This window comes from Protomyctophum parallelum (genome assembly GCF_964188405.1).
Source record: "Protomyctophum parallelum genome assembly, chromosome: 14".
NCBI lineage: Eukaryota > Metazoa > Chordata > Actinopteri > Myctophiformes > Myctophidae > Protomyctophum > Protomyctophum parallelum.
In genome coordinates, this window is record NC_139709.1 from 32938026 (window position 1) to 32954089 (window position 16064).

The 16064-nt window shown below is 45.2% G+C and overlaps 1 protein-coding gene across 1 annotated transcript in view; it reads left to right on the plus strand.

Annotated features, from left to right (window-relative positions):
- The first annotated feature begins 713 nt into the window (after positions 1-713).
- greb1l (GREB1 like retinoic acid receptor coactivator) overlaps positions 714-16064 on the plus strand; it is a 40991-nt gene continuing 25640 nt past the window's right edge. The window contains exons 1-10 of the mRNA XM_083781636.1: positions 714-879; positions 3967-4155; positions 6115-6291; positions 7143-7319; positions 7881-8048; positions 10722-10856; positions 12103-12228; positions 12552-12701; positions 14350-14496; positions 14869-15057. Of these exons, the coding sequence (XP_083637762.1) occupies positions 717-879; positions 3967-4155; positions 6115-6291; positions 7143-7319; positions 7881-8048; positions 10722-10856; positions 12103-12228; positions 12552-12701; positions 14350-14496; positions 14869-15057 (1621 nt within the window). The 5' untranslated portion in view covers positions 714-716. The remainder of the gene's footprint in view (positions 880-3966; positions 4156-6114; positions 6292-7142; positions 7320-7880; positions 8049-10721; positions 10857-12102; positions 12229-12551; positions 12702-14349; positions 14497-14868; positions 15058-16064) is intronic.

Sequence of the window (16064 nt, forward strand, 5' to 3'; positions counted from 1 at the left end):
AGAGCCACTCAACCTCAGGCCCACACAGCCGACCCCGGCAGATGTCCCCAAGTGGACATTGGGGTACGGGGGAGGGGGGGGGGGGGGACAGGGACACACACACACACACACACACACACCGTGCAGGGCAGGCAGAGTGACAGAATAAGACAGAAGAGAAAAGAGCCATGGCCTTTACGCTTGGGCTACAAAATTGAGAAATAGGTGACTTTTTGGTGTGAGTGTGCGTGTGTGTGAGTGAGTGTGCGCGCACGTGCGCACCACATATGTGTAGTATATTCAGCCCATTGTGAGAAGAACCTTTGTCACTCCAAAAGCTCAAGTGACAACAACACAGGACGACACTTCAAGTATACCTCGAAGAACACATACTGTAACAGCAACCGAGTAACTAATGGATATGCTGCTGGAGAGAAAGACACCACTCCACTGTTTTCATTCCAAAGCCGCCACATTCCGTGCGTGTGCGACGTGCGTGTGCGTGCGTGCGTGTCCACTGTGTGCGAGACATCCAGCACCTTTTCTGTTTCTTCCTTTACTCTTTTCATAGAGCATGTTGTCGCCGTGCAACGCTGCCCGTCTTTCCCTTCCTGCTTAACGATGTGAGCAGTGCATTTCCAAGTGGCTGTCGTCGTCATTCATTCAGCCACTCTCCTTGTCTCTCTCTCTCTCTCTCTCTCTCTCTCTCTGTCTCTCTCTCTCTCTCTCTGCAGATAATGGGGAATTCGTACGCCGGGCAGCTGAAGTCGGCTCGCTTCGAGGAGGCCCTCCATAACTCCATCGAGGCGTCGCTGCGCTCCACCAGCGGAGACCCGCAGCCCATCTTCACACAGCTCTATCTGGAGCCGGAGCAGTCCTACCCTGGCAACAGCATGGAAGGTATTACCCAACCAGCTCTATATGTAACTCTATGTATGTATGAAGGTAACCAAACCAGCTCTATCTGCAGCCGGAGCAGTAGAGTACCCTGGCAACAGCATGGAAGGTAACCAAACCAACGCTCCACACTCCGAAGCGCTCTCCGTTGAGCATCTGTCCCCTTTTATCCCCCTATTATTATTATTACTTTTTGAGTGGTGCAACCACTCCAAGGAACAGCAATGTGCGTGTGTCTGTGTTCACGTATCTATGTGACGTTAATGAGCACCAGTATATGACTATTAGTACCAGTAGGGGCGCTGTTGTGCCATAAACAGAGAGAGAGATAGTGCTGCACTGTTGCCTGCTAATGAGAGAGAGAGAGAGCGAGCGAGAGAGGAGGGGAGGGGGAGGGGGGGGGAGAGGGGGGAGTTTCTCTGTGACAGACCGTGACTGTTGTTTGCGTTTGTTTGCGGCGTGCCTTTTTGTCGGTTCAATCACTGCAAGCTCATAGCGCGCCACCGAGTGGCGCGCTATGAGCTTGTAGGTCTGCTATTTTTGAAAAATCGAAGAGCGACTGACATTTTTTTAATCTGATCTCGGGTCAGAATGGGTTAATCAGACCAGTGTGTGTCCAGTGGAAACCTCGTATGAATCTGATCTCAGTTCAGAATGGGTTAAACCCCCCAGCTGCACGGGGGTTTCCTCGTCATGAATCCGACGGGTCCGCCTGCAGTCCCAGATGTGGCCAGTGTAGGCCGAGCGGCTTCAGCGTTGGAGAGCCTCCCATGGGGGGCTTGGGGTTATATACACTATACTGCGGTGTAGCAAGAGTCTGGCTCTGGGTAAACACTTCCGCGTTGCAGCCTTTTCAGGTGGCTTAGGAGGCACTCCCATTGGCTTAGGCGGCGTTTCAGAGTATGTGGTTTCGGAGCCAATCAGGACTAGGTCATTCTGAGTCTGACCTGAGATCAGATTCTAAAAATGTCTTCTACATCCTGACAGTTTCCATTCTGACCTGAGATCAGATTCTAAAAATTACTTCTATATGTCAGTCGCTCTTCGATTTTTCAAAAATAGCAGACCTACAAGCTCGTAGTGCGCCACTCGGTGGCGCGCTATGAGCTTGTAGATTCTCTATTTTTGAGTGGTGCAACCACTCCTACAACCAGCTTGCAATGTCCTCGTACGTGTTTGTGTGTCTGTGTGTCTGTGTGTCTCGTACTTGTTTGTGTGTCTGTGTGAGCATGAGTATGTGACTTAAAAATAGCAGTAGGGGGCGCCAGAAAACAGTGAGAGGGGTAGTGACTCTAATGAGAGAGAGTGAGAGAGGTAGTGACTCTAATGAGAGAGAGAGATAGAGAGAGAGAGAGAGGGGGGGGGGGGGGGGAATTGCACCACTCAGTTCACACGTGTGTGATTTTTCAATAGCTAAAGCATAACATGATGCTAACACCAAAATGGGTTCCCGCGCAAAATGGGTTAAAAGGGGCTCCCGGGTTGGAGCTTTATTTTTTGTCTTAAGACTAAAAAACGGTCTTCTTCAGACACATACGGCTGCTCTAACTGCAAAAACCAATGACTGCGTGATTACCAAGGAAACGAGGAAACGCTGTCGTCGGTGGCGATAGCAAATTGTAGGAATAATGAAAAGTGCTACTAGAGTTGTTAAGTGCTCCTTCACACACACATCTCATGGCTCATTATTGTCAATGCCGCGTCACCGTCTTAGGCGGTGGTGTGAAGTAAGTAACTAAGTACATTTTCTTAAGTACTGTACTTAGGTACAATTCTTGAGTATTTACAATTTACTCCACTGCATCTCAGAGGCAAATATTGTACTTTTACACCACTACATTTATTTGAAAACCTTAGTTACTAGTTACATGATTATTATTATTACAAAACATACAGTAACCACTTCAGCCCTACAGTATATATACATTTCATCCATTTGAAAATAGCAGATCTACAAGCTCACAATGCGTCGCGAATCGCGACGCATTGTGAGCTTGTAGATCTGCTACTTTCAAAAACATTTGTAAACTCGGAATGAGACATTCTACATCATAAGTGCTTTTACTTTCAGTACTTCAAGTACATTTGGATGCCAATGCTTTTGTACATTACACGGTCACCTAAGTAAAACATGCGAGCACTTTTTGCACCACTGAACTGAAGGTATTTCAGTTTTTGGTTTCCTTTTTGCACGTCTTTGTAATGTAATGCACGTTTATAGTTTTGAGAAAATCCAATAAGAATCATTGAAATGTCATGGCAGGCAGACATTGCTCTGTAATGGGCCGGGAGGGGCATTGGTTGACCTGTGCTTGTGAACTTGAATGGGTGAATGTATGAATGTATAGTGCACAATCTATGTAAAGCGCCTTGGATAAAAGGCGCCATATAAATGCACCATTTACCATTTTACAATAGAGGCTATATGCATGTATAAAGTGAGTGGCAAAGTGAGTTTAACCCATTTTGGTGTTAGCATCATGTTATGCTTTAGCTATTGAAAAATAGCAGATCTACAAGCTCATAGCGCGCCACTCGGTGGCTCGGAGCTTGTATAGGACACAGAAACATAGATTTTTCAGAAAACTGTCAAGATTTCTGATCTCAGGTCAGAATGGGTTAAATAACATTGATTTTACAATATGCATTGGGGGTCCCAGAGATAGAAATGCCATTAGATGGGGGAGGGGGGGGGGGGGGGGGTCCGTAGACTAATTCAGGTCAAACCTGGGGGGCCCTTGAAATTAAACTGGTTGAGAATCACTGCTAGAGCCGTAAAAAAATCATCTCTTATGGGGGGGTCCTTGGCATGTTGTGAGAGGGAGATGACTGATTTAACCTGTTGTGCCTTGATCAAGTCCATGATGCACAACAGGTGTGCAGCCACACCCAGCTCTGAGTCCAGCTCTAGTTTGACTCAGGCCAGGTGTGACTGCTTAAATCAGCCATCCTCCCTCTCACACATGTATTTTCAAAGGGGGGTCTAATTAGTGTCAATTCGGGGGTGTCCTTGACGTGGAAAGGTTTGAGAACCACTGACATAAAAGTGAATCAACGTTGAGTGACGTCTGACCGTTGTGTTTCTCTCAGACATGAAGCCCAAGGGCAGCCTGTCTCTCCACAGCGGGGAGCCCCCCCTCCCCCCGGGCCAGGACCTCCTGAACGGTCACTTAACCTCCAACGACGTCAAGGAAGAGGACGACGGTTCGGACACCAGCAACAGCCCTCCCCTCCCCTACCTACAGACCCCCGTCCCGGACGGAAGCTGCACCTTGGACGGTAAGGGGGCTCAACATCACACACACCACCAAACCAAACCAACCATCACTAGAGCATTTAGCCCATTGAGACCTGGAACACGTCTGTGTCGCATTTTAGCTTTTAACCCATTTAAGGCTTGACGTCGAAATAAGAAAAATGTTCGCTCTGAAATAATATATATTCAAAGATTTGAGCCAAATTTTCAAGATTTTTTTCAAAAATAGCAGACCTACAAGCTCGTAGCTTGTAGATCTGGTATTTTTCAATAGCTAAATTATAACACACATCACACACCTCTAGGATTGAGTTGAGTTCCGAGTACTCTGTACCTTTAACCCATTCAGGGACGGGAACCCCTTTTGGTGTTTTAAAGCATTATGTCATACTTTAGCTATTGAAAAATAGCAGATCTACAAGCTCATAGCGCGCCACAGAGTGGCGCGCTATGAGCTTGTAGGTCTGCTATTTTCGAAAAATCGTGAAAATGCGGCTACAAAGCTTTGAATATATATTCTTTCAGAAGACTTTTTTTATTTTATTTATATCAGGCCTAAATGGGAGAAGGAGGAGAGGACACTGGGAGCAGCACGGACATTTTAAGCCTTTTATTTAGGTGCTATATATAGTATATAAAGAACGACTAACGTTTCGACCTAGAAGGTCTTAATCGGAGTCAAGATGAAGACCTTCTAGGTTGAAACGTCTTTTTTGTATACTAGCGCCTAAATAAAAGGCTTAAAATGTCCGTGCTGCTCCAGTGTCCTCTCCTCCTTCTGCTAATATTTTGCTATGAACTTCTTTCAGTTTTGAACTCTTCTGGGGGGGGTGGGTCCCTGGAACAACATATTTTCAGATGAGGGTTGGCGGCCAAATACATATATTTGTAGGGGGTCCTTGTCATGAAAATGTTTGAGAACGACTGACATAGAAACATAGGGTTTTTCTATGTCAGGATTTAGACAGACATTTTGTAGAATCGGTCTCGATTGAAATGGGTTAAGGATAAGGGTACGTAAACGTCATGTCAGTACTACTGAGTACATATTGACGTTAGATTAATCCGTGCCAAGTTTCAGGACCTTTGAGTGCAACAAAAATCACCACTACCTTGCATCATTTATCTTTACCCCAAAATTGAAAGTTGATGTGTCAATTTGACAACAGAGACACAACACGTTTGTATAACACTAACCATATTGTATGGAAGTTATTGCCAAGCGTCCTAATACAGTATGTGTACGTACTACGTATGGATTATAAACAATTGTATATTGACTTTATTCTGCACAAGAATAGCCCATTAAAACCTGGGAAAGTATCCGTGTCATTTTAGAGCTTATACGTTGGCTATTAAAAAAAATAGCAGATATATAAGCTCACAGCACGCCACTTCGTGCTGCGCTGCGAGCCTATGTATCTGCTTTTGGGAGAAGAAATAGGAAAAAAAGACCTACTGATTTAGGAGGCGTTTGTAGAATGGGCCTCAGGTCTCGCGGTAGGCAGTATGTAGGAAATGTCTTGGGCTGCATTGTCTTGATAAGAACATGGGTTGATAACATTCGAAGCGGGTCTTTAAGCAACTAGTCGATTATTCAACTAGTCGACTAGTAAATCCACTAGTCGATCTTGTTGGTACACATGTTGACTAGTTGATAAGAAAATATTTTGCAGGCCTCAAGATCAGCTTAGATAGTCACCAACGTACACAGTTTCTAAATGTACAACTATTATTAAAAAATAAATACAAAATGTATAAAAGATGACATAATAGGTAGGCCTAGTTAGTCAGACCAGTGTGTGTCCAGTGGAAACCTCGTATGAATCTGATCTCAGGTCAGAATGGGTTAAACAACTAGTCAACTAAGCGACTAGTCGACCAGCAACAATCAACTAGAAGTAAAAGCTCCTGTATATATCCTGTGTGTGTGCTTGTTTTCCCTCCTCTCTGAATTACACAAACCTCTCTTTTCTCCTCAGGCTTCTGTCAGGCCGGCAAGGACCTGCGTCTCGTCTCCATGGCGACAGAGAGCATCGAGGCCCCAGCTGGCTTCGAGCTGGTCGGTGCCAAGTCCCCCAGCGCCCCCGAGCACATCTTGGTGTGCGCCGTGGACCGGCGCTTTCTGCCCGACGAGAATGGAAAAAATGCACTTTTAGGTTTGTTCCAAAAATGCATCTAAAAAGACGAAACTCATCACGGGGTGACGTTGGTGGGGGTGACGTTGTCGAGCCCTCTCAGGCCAGGAGGAGGACACTCTAGACAGCACATTATCTGAATAACATTTTTTTTTTTTTTTTAAGATATTTTTTTTGCGGCTTACGCCTTTTATTGATTTTTGAAGGGACAGACAGTAGGCTGACAGGAAACGGGAGAGAGATGGGGGGATGACATGCAGTAAAGGCCGTGTCGGGTCCGGGAGTCGAACCCGCGGCACACTCTGACTGGATTACCAGTCCGGTGCCCAGACCGTTACGCTACGGCCTGGGCCTGAATAACATTCTTAACCCATTCTGACCTGCATGAGATCAGATTCGCTATGAGCTTGTAGATCTGCTATTTTTCAATAGCTAAAGCATAACATAATGCTAACACCAAAAGGGGTTCCCGTACAAAGGACCACTTCACCACTTTTCAACCTTATCTTCGTAATAATATTAGACGGAAGACGGTTTCTATAAACTGCCCCACAGCCCTCCTATGAGACACAGACCGAGTAGGAAAAGAATCGTGCCATTTTTTTCATGATTATTAGTGAGGACCTATTATATGAAGGTAGGTTGAAAAGTGGTGAAGTGGTCCTTTAACATTTGAAGACAAGCAGTAAATTACCAAAAATGTGACCTGACGCTGCATTTTCTTTTTCCCCGCACAGACGCACGCACGCACAGACGCACGCACGCACAGACGCACGCACACACAAACACGCACGCACAGACGCACGCACACACAAACACGCATGCACAAACACACTGCGTCCGATGATTCAATATTTATGTTTTTTTCCCAGGGTTTTCAGGAAACTGCGTGGGCTGCGGCGAGAAGGGCTTCCGCTACTTCACAGAGTTTTCGAACCACATCAACCTGAAGCTGTCGACGCAGCCCAAGAAGCAGAAGCACTTAAAATACTACCTGGTGAAGAACCCGCAGGGTGCTCTGTGCAAAGGACGCATCATCTGCTGGAAAGGTCAGCAAGAAGCCCACGAGCTTGTAGATCTGCTATTTTAGAAGAATCGTGAAAATGTCGGACAACATATTTTCAGATGGGGGGGGGGGGGGGGGGTCGGTGGCCAATTACATAATATTTCTGGGAGTCCTTGACATGAAAATGTTTGAGAACGACTGACATAGAAACAGAGGTTTTTCAGAAAACCTTTTAGAAATCTTTTTTAGAATCGTCAGGTCTAAATGGGTTAACGCATTTTGGGTTCGGGAACCCCTTTTGGTGTTAGCATTATGCTATGCTTTAGCTATTGAAAAATAGCAGATCTATAGAAACATAGCTTTTTCAGAAAACTGTCAGGATGTAGAAGACAACTTTAGAATGTGATCTCGGGTCAAAATGGGTTAAGTAAAACAATTGAGTAATGTTTTTCCTCCACACCACTGCGTGTATACAACAAGGCATGTGTCACATTTCTGTCCTCTCTCTCTCTCTCCATTCTCGTGGCTCTCGTTCTCCCCCTCTCTCTCCCTCTCTCCCTCTCTCTCTCTCTCCATTCTCGTGGCTCTCGTTCTCCCCCTCCAGACTGTAAAACGCGTCAGTTTTCCAGCGGCGGCAGCGCCCCCACCTCCTCCAAGCCCAGCTCCTCCTCCTGCTCCTCCCTGGGCAGCAGCAAGGAGAACGGAGGAGGAGGAGGAGGAGGAGGAGGCACCAACGGACACCAACGCAACAACTCCCCCTTCCCTCTGTCAGGTGAGACCTGCTCTCTCGCATAGCCAGACGGGGTGCATACTTAGTTTAGACTATAGTCATCGGTTAGCCATGGGTTAACCCATTCTGTGCGGGAACCCCTTTTGGTGTTAGCATTACGTTATGCTTTAGCTATTGAAAAATAGCAGATCTACAAGCTCATAGCGCGCCACTCGGTGAGCTTGTAGGTCTGCTACTTTTGAAAAATCGAAGAACCACTGACATAGAAACATAGCTTTTCATAAACATAGAACACATTTTTAGAATCTGATCTCAAGTCAAAATGGGTTGAGGTTAGGTTCAGGTGTGCTGCCCCGTGGGAGGTTATAGGGTTAGGGTGAGGGTTTGAGATAGGTTGTAGTTGTAGGACTAATGACTGGTCTAACCCAATGACTAGTCTTTAAACCAAAAACTGTCTAAACTAAGTACTGCACCCTAAATTAAACGGGTTGAGAATCACTGCTAGAGCCGTAAAAGTCTTCTATTATGGGGGTCCCTGGCATAGCTTTTTTCACATGGGGGTCCGCGGGGCTGATAAGTGTCAATTTGGGGGTCCTCGACATGAAAAGGTTTTGGAACCACTGCTCTATTGTGGAATATTCTGTCTATAATAGAAGATTTTTACGGCTCTAGCAGTGATTCTCAACCCGTTTAATTTAAGCTACCTCAATCTGAGCCCTAACTAAAAGATAGTTTTTGGATTTCGGTGACGTCACGACATGGAAGTGAGCGTTGCCTATAGCGACGGGATGCTAAAATAATACAAATATGGTAACAAAAGAATAATATAAATTCTGGATTAATAGCTAAACACCAGATATCTCGCTGGGTCGATGTTTCCGGTTCCCATGGCTATATACTATTGATGGTCTCATTTGGTCAGTTGGCTGCGATTCACGGTGCAATCAAACCTTTTTTGTGCTATGACTAAAAAGCATTCCAGAGCATACTGTACATGTCATGTGGTCATTACGCAAAACACCCAAAAAAGCTCATCGCTGATCGCTTAACCCATTTTGACCTGAGATCAGATTCTAAAAATGTCTTCTACATCCCGACAGTTTTCTGAAAAAGCTATGTCAGTCGTTCTTCGATTTTTCTAAAATAGCAGACCTACAATCTCGAAGCGCGCCATGAGCTTGTAGATCTGCTATTTTTCAATAGCTAAAGCATGACATGATGCTTACACCAAAAGGGGTTCCCGCTCCCAAAATGGGTTATCAGCAAACAGTGTTGGATAAACACGGGTTCCGTAACCAGCAGCCGTTTATGGGCTTGGTGTGGGGGGGGGGGGGGGGGGGGGGGGGGGGGTGGTTGTGGTGGATATATCATGGCGGCCCGGGGCCAATCCCTCCTCCCTCCTCCTCCGCCTCCCGAGTGAGCATGACCGACCTCTTTTTTTGGGAGCAGGATGTGCCTCAAGGTCGCAGTCAGGGAGATAGCAGGCTGCGAGTTATGCTAACAACGAGAGCCTAGTTGCAACACAGCACGGCTCAGCGTGCTATAGTGTTTGAGATCGCTGCGTTGCTGACAACAAGCTCTGAAAGCTCTCCAGCTTCAGGAGAAATCAATACCGTTAAAGCCCCCCAAAGAGTTATTTTGTTACCAATCGGGGCTCTGTTATGTGCTCCTGCGAGGCAGGCGAGCCGCGACAATGTATACTCATTGTCTCCACCAGGCCGAAGGCATGTGGGGAGAGTATGTTTTGCACTTCGTCCGTCCGTGTGTCCGTCCGTCCGTGTGTGTGTCCGTCCGTCCGTGTGTGTGTCCGTCCGTGTGTCCGTGAACAGCTAATCTCGGCCACCGTTAACCCGGTCGATGCCAAATTTTGCACACACACTCCCTGGATGCCAACGATGAACCTCTGCCCCAAACTTTCCAGAACGGCCTGTTATAGCGCCACCAGGAGGCCGCTTTGTGCAAAACAAGTTTTTTCACAGTACACCTACAGATTTTGTCCAAACATCACGCAAATTAGTACACAGTCTCTCTAGAGCCATTCAACGAAACGGGTCTTTCAGATTTCTCAGACTCCATCCTGATTGGTTAAGATTGGCTTCCAAAGTTCACAGGAGTGCTCAGTTTCAAACAAAATGCTGCAAATCATGAACACATCGCGTGATTTCCGTGAAATTGTGCACCCACATTCCCACTAGGCCGAGGACGAAATGCCACATGAACAATTTCAACTCAGCCTCAAGGTGGCGCTATAACTGGCCCAAAAGTGTTTTTACCTCTAACTGCACGGATCTGTGGATAACCTGGTGGAGACCTGTGCCCAGAAGGGCACTTTTTCTAGTTCTATACTATACCGAGAGTGTAAATGTTTAACTTTTTCCTCCCGTAAAGGGATTTCACTAGTGTGTTAATAGGAGTTCAACCCAAAGCACTATGTTGTTTAAGATCTACTATGCCGATGATCACACAAGAAGCCTATAGTTGTGAAACTCGGGCAATAGATTCAAAATATGGCCGTCTGTTGTGGTTTACACAACCCGGTAGAATTGTGCCGTGACTCAAGAGAGATGAATCAAATCAAAATGGGCCTGATGATGTATGACAAACTAAGGCTCCTTGAAATTACGACGAAACATACCATTTCAGTAAGTCCACTAATTGTCACATTGTCCATATTAACGGCATGCTGCTGGTTCCCCCCCCCCCCCCCCCCTCTAGAGTCTCCACCAATGAGAAGCACACAGGCCTCATCGATGTTCTTCGGAGGAGGAGGAGGGCCGGACGTGAGCAGGGACTGCAGCTTTCTCAAGCCACAGGCCGCTTCCACGCCAGGGACCAAGACTCTGCCAATAGGTGGACCTCTTTTTTTCTTCTCTCTCTCCAATATAGCCAATATTTCTGCAGTGTTCAGTCAGCCCCCCCCTCTCTCTCTCTACTCTCTCCCTATTGCATATTGAATTTTGTTTAGCTTAACCCATTTTGACCTGTTTTCTGAAAAAGCTATGTTTCTATGTCAGTCGTTCTTCGATTTAAAAAAAATAGCAGACCTACGAGCGCTACGAGCTTGTAGATCTGCTATTTTTCAACAGCTAAAGCATAGCGTAATGCTAACACCAAAATGGGTTCCCACTCAAAATGGGTTAAGTCCAAGCTCTGCATAGAATGTGGAAAATCAATATTGTAAATGCATAGTTAAAACACTTTCGCGCCGCCTTCCCGTTTTGTATCCAGGCTCTCGTTAGTTTGAAGAGACACCGATACCTCACCTATACTGTATATATAAGCGAGGGCCATACGTGTGAATACAATAGACAGATATGAATGCAAACAAATCGCCTCCATGCACGCGCACAAGAATGCCATAATGGCTTTTTAAGGCCTCGCTATCCATTAGCCACTTTACAAGGTTGTGATATTGACAGGCAAAAGGCTACACACACACACACACACACACACACACACACACACACACACACACCAATCAATGTTTTAGCGTAATGCATACACAGTGAATATGAGATTGGAAAAACGCCCCATCAGGTCATTGGCAATAGCCACTCATCTATAGGAAATCAATATCTTCAGTGTTAGGCCTGACTCATCTTTATTTATTGCTTCGGCTTACTAGACGGTAAACGTTTTAAGCACACGTTCATGCGCTGTATGTAGAACCATAAAAAAATATATATACATGTTTTCTTTCACACTTTCTCATTCTCTTTATTGCGTAGGCTTAGTGCGCACAGTGTCCGTTAACCCATTCTGGGCGGGATCCCCTTTTGGTGCTAGCATTAAGTTATGCTTTAGCTATTGAAAAATAGCAGATCTACAAGCTCATAGCGCGCCACCGAGTGGCGCACTACGAGCTTGTAGGTCTGCTATTTTTGAAAAATCGAAGAACGACTGACATAGAAACATAGCTTTTTCAGAAAACCGTCAGGATGTAGAAGACATTTCTAGAATCTGATCTCAGGTCAGAATGGGTTTTAAATGCACACAAAGCATTTTGTGTAGCCATTTAAAAACGACACATTTAAAATGTCTTGAAATCCCTAATCAACGTTTGCATGCGTGTTCTTGTTTGTGTGTGTTTCTGCAGTGCCCACGGCTCTGAGGGTGAACGGACCTGGCATTGACCCGCGCCCTCCCTTACTGACTCCCTCCCAGGTCTCCGTCGGTATTCAAGGCCAGGGCTATCGCAGCGCAGACATGGGAGACAGCGCTCGTAAGAACCCCTCACACACACACACACACACACACCCACACACACTCCGAGTGAGAATACTTTCAGATTGTCCGGGGTCTGCGGCCCGGGAGGTCTGGGGCTCCCTCCCTGCCCCCCTCCTGCGTATAATTCCCAATGTCCACTACTCGACACTCAATGTTTTTCCAGCGAAAATAGGCGATCTACAAGCTCACAGCACGTCACGTTGCGATGCGTTGTGAGCTTTATTTGATGTATTCTTTGCTATTTTCAAAGTAGATTGCAGTCTTTAATTTCTTTCTTTCTTTCTTTCTTTTGTCTTCTTTCTTTTCTTTGCTGTTCAGCTTGTCCTACCATGAACTCTTCTGCCATGAACTCCGGTCCTCCCAAAAAGCGCCACCGGAGTTGGCATCCCAACACGCTGGCGGCCAACGCTCCAGCGACCACCGTGCCCGTGCCCGTGCCAGCCATTCGGCCAATCGCCTTCTCTCCAGGTCAGTCCTCCACACACACACTCACTCATACCCAGGTGTGATGATCCCTCTGGCCCCGCCCCTATATGCTGCTCCATTTCCATCTGAGCTGTAATTCAACCATTTGTCTGCCTTCTGATTGGTCCCTGACTAACCACAGCCTGCTCTTCCTGCCCTGTTACGCCTTGTTTATGTTGAATTTGCTAAAAACGTCATTTTTTTTTGGAAACAACTAAGAACAAACATGATATCAGCCCTGCAGTCACCATAGCTGCACCTTTGATGTTCCTTTTTTACTGACGCCAAGTTTAAAATAAAAATTGAATGCACAGAATATTCAATACGAAGCAACTGAAAAACATGTTATTTCAATGGTAGTGGATGGAGAGAGAGGATTTTTGTCCAACCAATGGGTGCGAAGAGGGGCACAACCATGGGCGGGACTTGACAAAAGGGTGAATTGACTATACTAGCGTTGATTTTGACAGCACATTTAGTTTTAGTCATAGTCTTTTTTTAGAAAAATAAAGGAAAATGAATGTCATGAAACCTTTAAGTGATTTGACATAATTTGGTTTAAATTGTTATTTGGTTCAAGCAGGAGGTTTGCTGCAGATTGAGGACGGAATGTCTGTCAGACGGCTATTATAGTTCTTAATAGGCTCCTCTTTTCACATCTTTTCCAACTACTTGAAGCTGCACGTCGGGAACAGAAACACATCGCGGCCATCATCTCTCCCCCTAAAAAAGAAGGCATAATCTCCCTTGTATTCGAGTCTCATAGTCATTTGTTTCCGCTCAGTTGCCATTGCATCTCTTGTTGCCATGACTGTGTAAAGTTTACACAGTCATGGCAACAGAGAAAGATGCTTTTCTTTAGTGGAGAAAATAATGTCTGATGCTGTTTTTAGCCCACTTTTATATTCCGGTGGAGTATATTTGCTTGCTCGTTTAGAAAAAAAGAATCATCTTGTTTGAATCTATTGCTCTATATCTCTTGCTTGTTTGGTTTTAATTTGAGCTCTTCTTTGGTTGACCTTGGTCGTTGCAAAATGTGCTTAATAAATAACTATAAATAATAAATAATATTAATAATAATAAATAAGTAACTGATTATTATTCTAGGCGGAAACCCATTTTGGTGTTTTAAGCATGATGTTATGCTTTAGCTATTGAAAAATAGCAGATCTACAAGCTCATCGCACCGTGCCGCAAATTTGGAATATATATTCTTTCAGAGCGAACATTTTTAACTAAAGTCTTTGCTTCTGGGGGGGTCCCTGGAACAACATATTGTTATTGGGGGGGGGGGGGGGGGGTCGGCGGCCAATTTCTGGGGGTCCTTGACATGAAAATGCTTTAGCTATTTAAAAATAGCAGATCTACAAGCTCGTAGCGCGCCACTCGGTGGCGCGCTACGAGCTTGTAGGTCTGCTATTTTTGAGGTAGGTCTGCTATCGAAGAGCGACTGACATAGAAGACATTTTTAGAATCTGATCTCAGGTCAGAATGGAAAACTGTCAGGATGTAGAAGACATTTTTAGAATCTGATCTCAGGTCAGAATGGGTTAAATTAATAAGTAACCGTGTGATGAGACACCACACACACACACACACCGACCCAGTAATGACCAGCTAGGGCTTGTCTTGTTTCATTCCCCCCCAGCAGGCTCCGTGCTGACCATGGCCGCTCCGCAGCCTCCTCCGCTGGCGTCGGGAGGGGTCCTTCAGCCCCATCCGGTCACCGCCGGAGAGACCGTCATCGTCCCCGACAACCTGCTCAACACGTCGGGCGTTCGCCCTGTCATTCTCATCGGTACAACAGAACAAACAACTGGCTTCTCTCTCTGTGTGTCCTTGTTTTTCTGACCACCAGAATGTCATCTAATCTACACCGAAATATCTTCGCTGGAAAATAAATTTGCAGATCCACAAGCTTGTGACGCGTCACAGCTATGGAACTCTGTGAGCTTGTAGATCTGCTGTTTTTACACTGAACGTTCGAAAAATAGCAGATCTATAAGCTCGTAGCGCGCCACTCGGTGGCGCGCTATGAGCTTATAGATCTGCTATTTTTCAATAGCTAAATATTTTTGAAAAATCGTAAAAATGTGGCGCAAATCTTTGAACATATATTATTTCAAAGTGAACGTTTTTAACTCGGGTCTAAATGGCCCTTTCTTTGCAGGTCACGGCACTTTACCCTATTTCTACGGGAACGTGGGGGACATTGTGGTGAGCCCTCTGCTGGTCAGCTGCTACAAGAAGAGTGGCCAGCTGACGGAGAAGACCCTGGAGAGCCTGGGCCTGAGCAGCAACCAGACACTCAACGTGGAGACCAAGATCCTGCTCACCTTGCAGTATCTGGCACGACTAAGTAAGACTATAATAAAACACGCGTTGGATTCCAGTTCTCGGTCGCCACGACGAGTCCCATTTCGGTCATTTGGTTAAATGCCTAAAATTGTAAATTGTGTTCAGCCCCCCCCGAAGAACAGGACAAATACAACGTTGCCGTTAGTTATTTTTCAGTAACAAATTGATTCACAGGCAAAACATACGCCGGTTTGTCTTATCTATCTTTTCCTATCTATTTTACATGCTTTTTGTTTACGGAACAGGCTTATTAGGAGCTCAACGTATCAGACTCCGCAGTGAAGAGCAATTAGCATTATTGTTATGACAGCTGGTCTCTTATTTGAGGCGCTGCATTGTTCTCTTTGCATTCTACCTATTTCACTGTTTATACCCTGTTGTTTGTTGACACTCCGCTTACTCTAATCTCGCACTTGTAAAGTCGCACTGGTCTGCTAAAAATTACGAGTATAAATAATTGTTATTTTATGTCGTAAGCAAACACCGGAGCATATCGCCTGCTAAACATATGTAGTAGAAATGCAAATGGCTAGTTTTGATGTGCCACACATTCAAGTGTCTTTGATTGTGCAAATTCTACATGGCCGTATTTCTTATTCTTCTTCCAGGGGAGCATGTATTATTTTGCTCATAGCCAACAACGCAATGTCAAAACATTCAGTGGTGTAAAGTGACTAAGTACATTTACTAGTACATTTACAAGTACTGTAATTACGTACAATTTTGAGGTATTTGTACTTGAGTATGTAACATTTTCAGCACGTTTACTTCTACATTTCAGAGGCAAATGTTGTACTTTTACTCCACTACAATTATTTGGCAACTTTAGTTACTTTGCAGATTATCCACTTCAGCAATATATTCTGGCCATTTGAAAATAGCTGATCTACAAGCTCACAATGCGTCGCGATGCTTTAACCCATTTTGTGCGGGAACCCCTTTTGGTGTTAGCATTACGTTATGCTTTAGCTATTTAAAAATAGCAGACCTACAAGAACCACTGACATA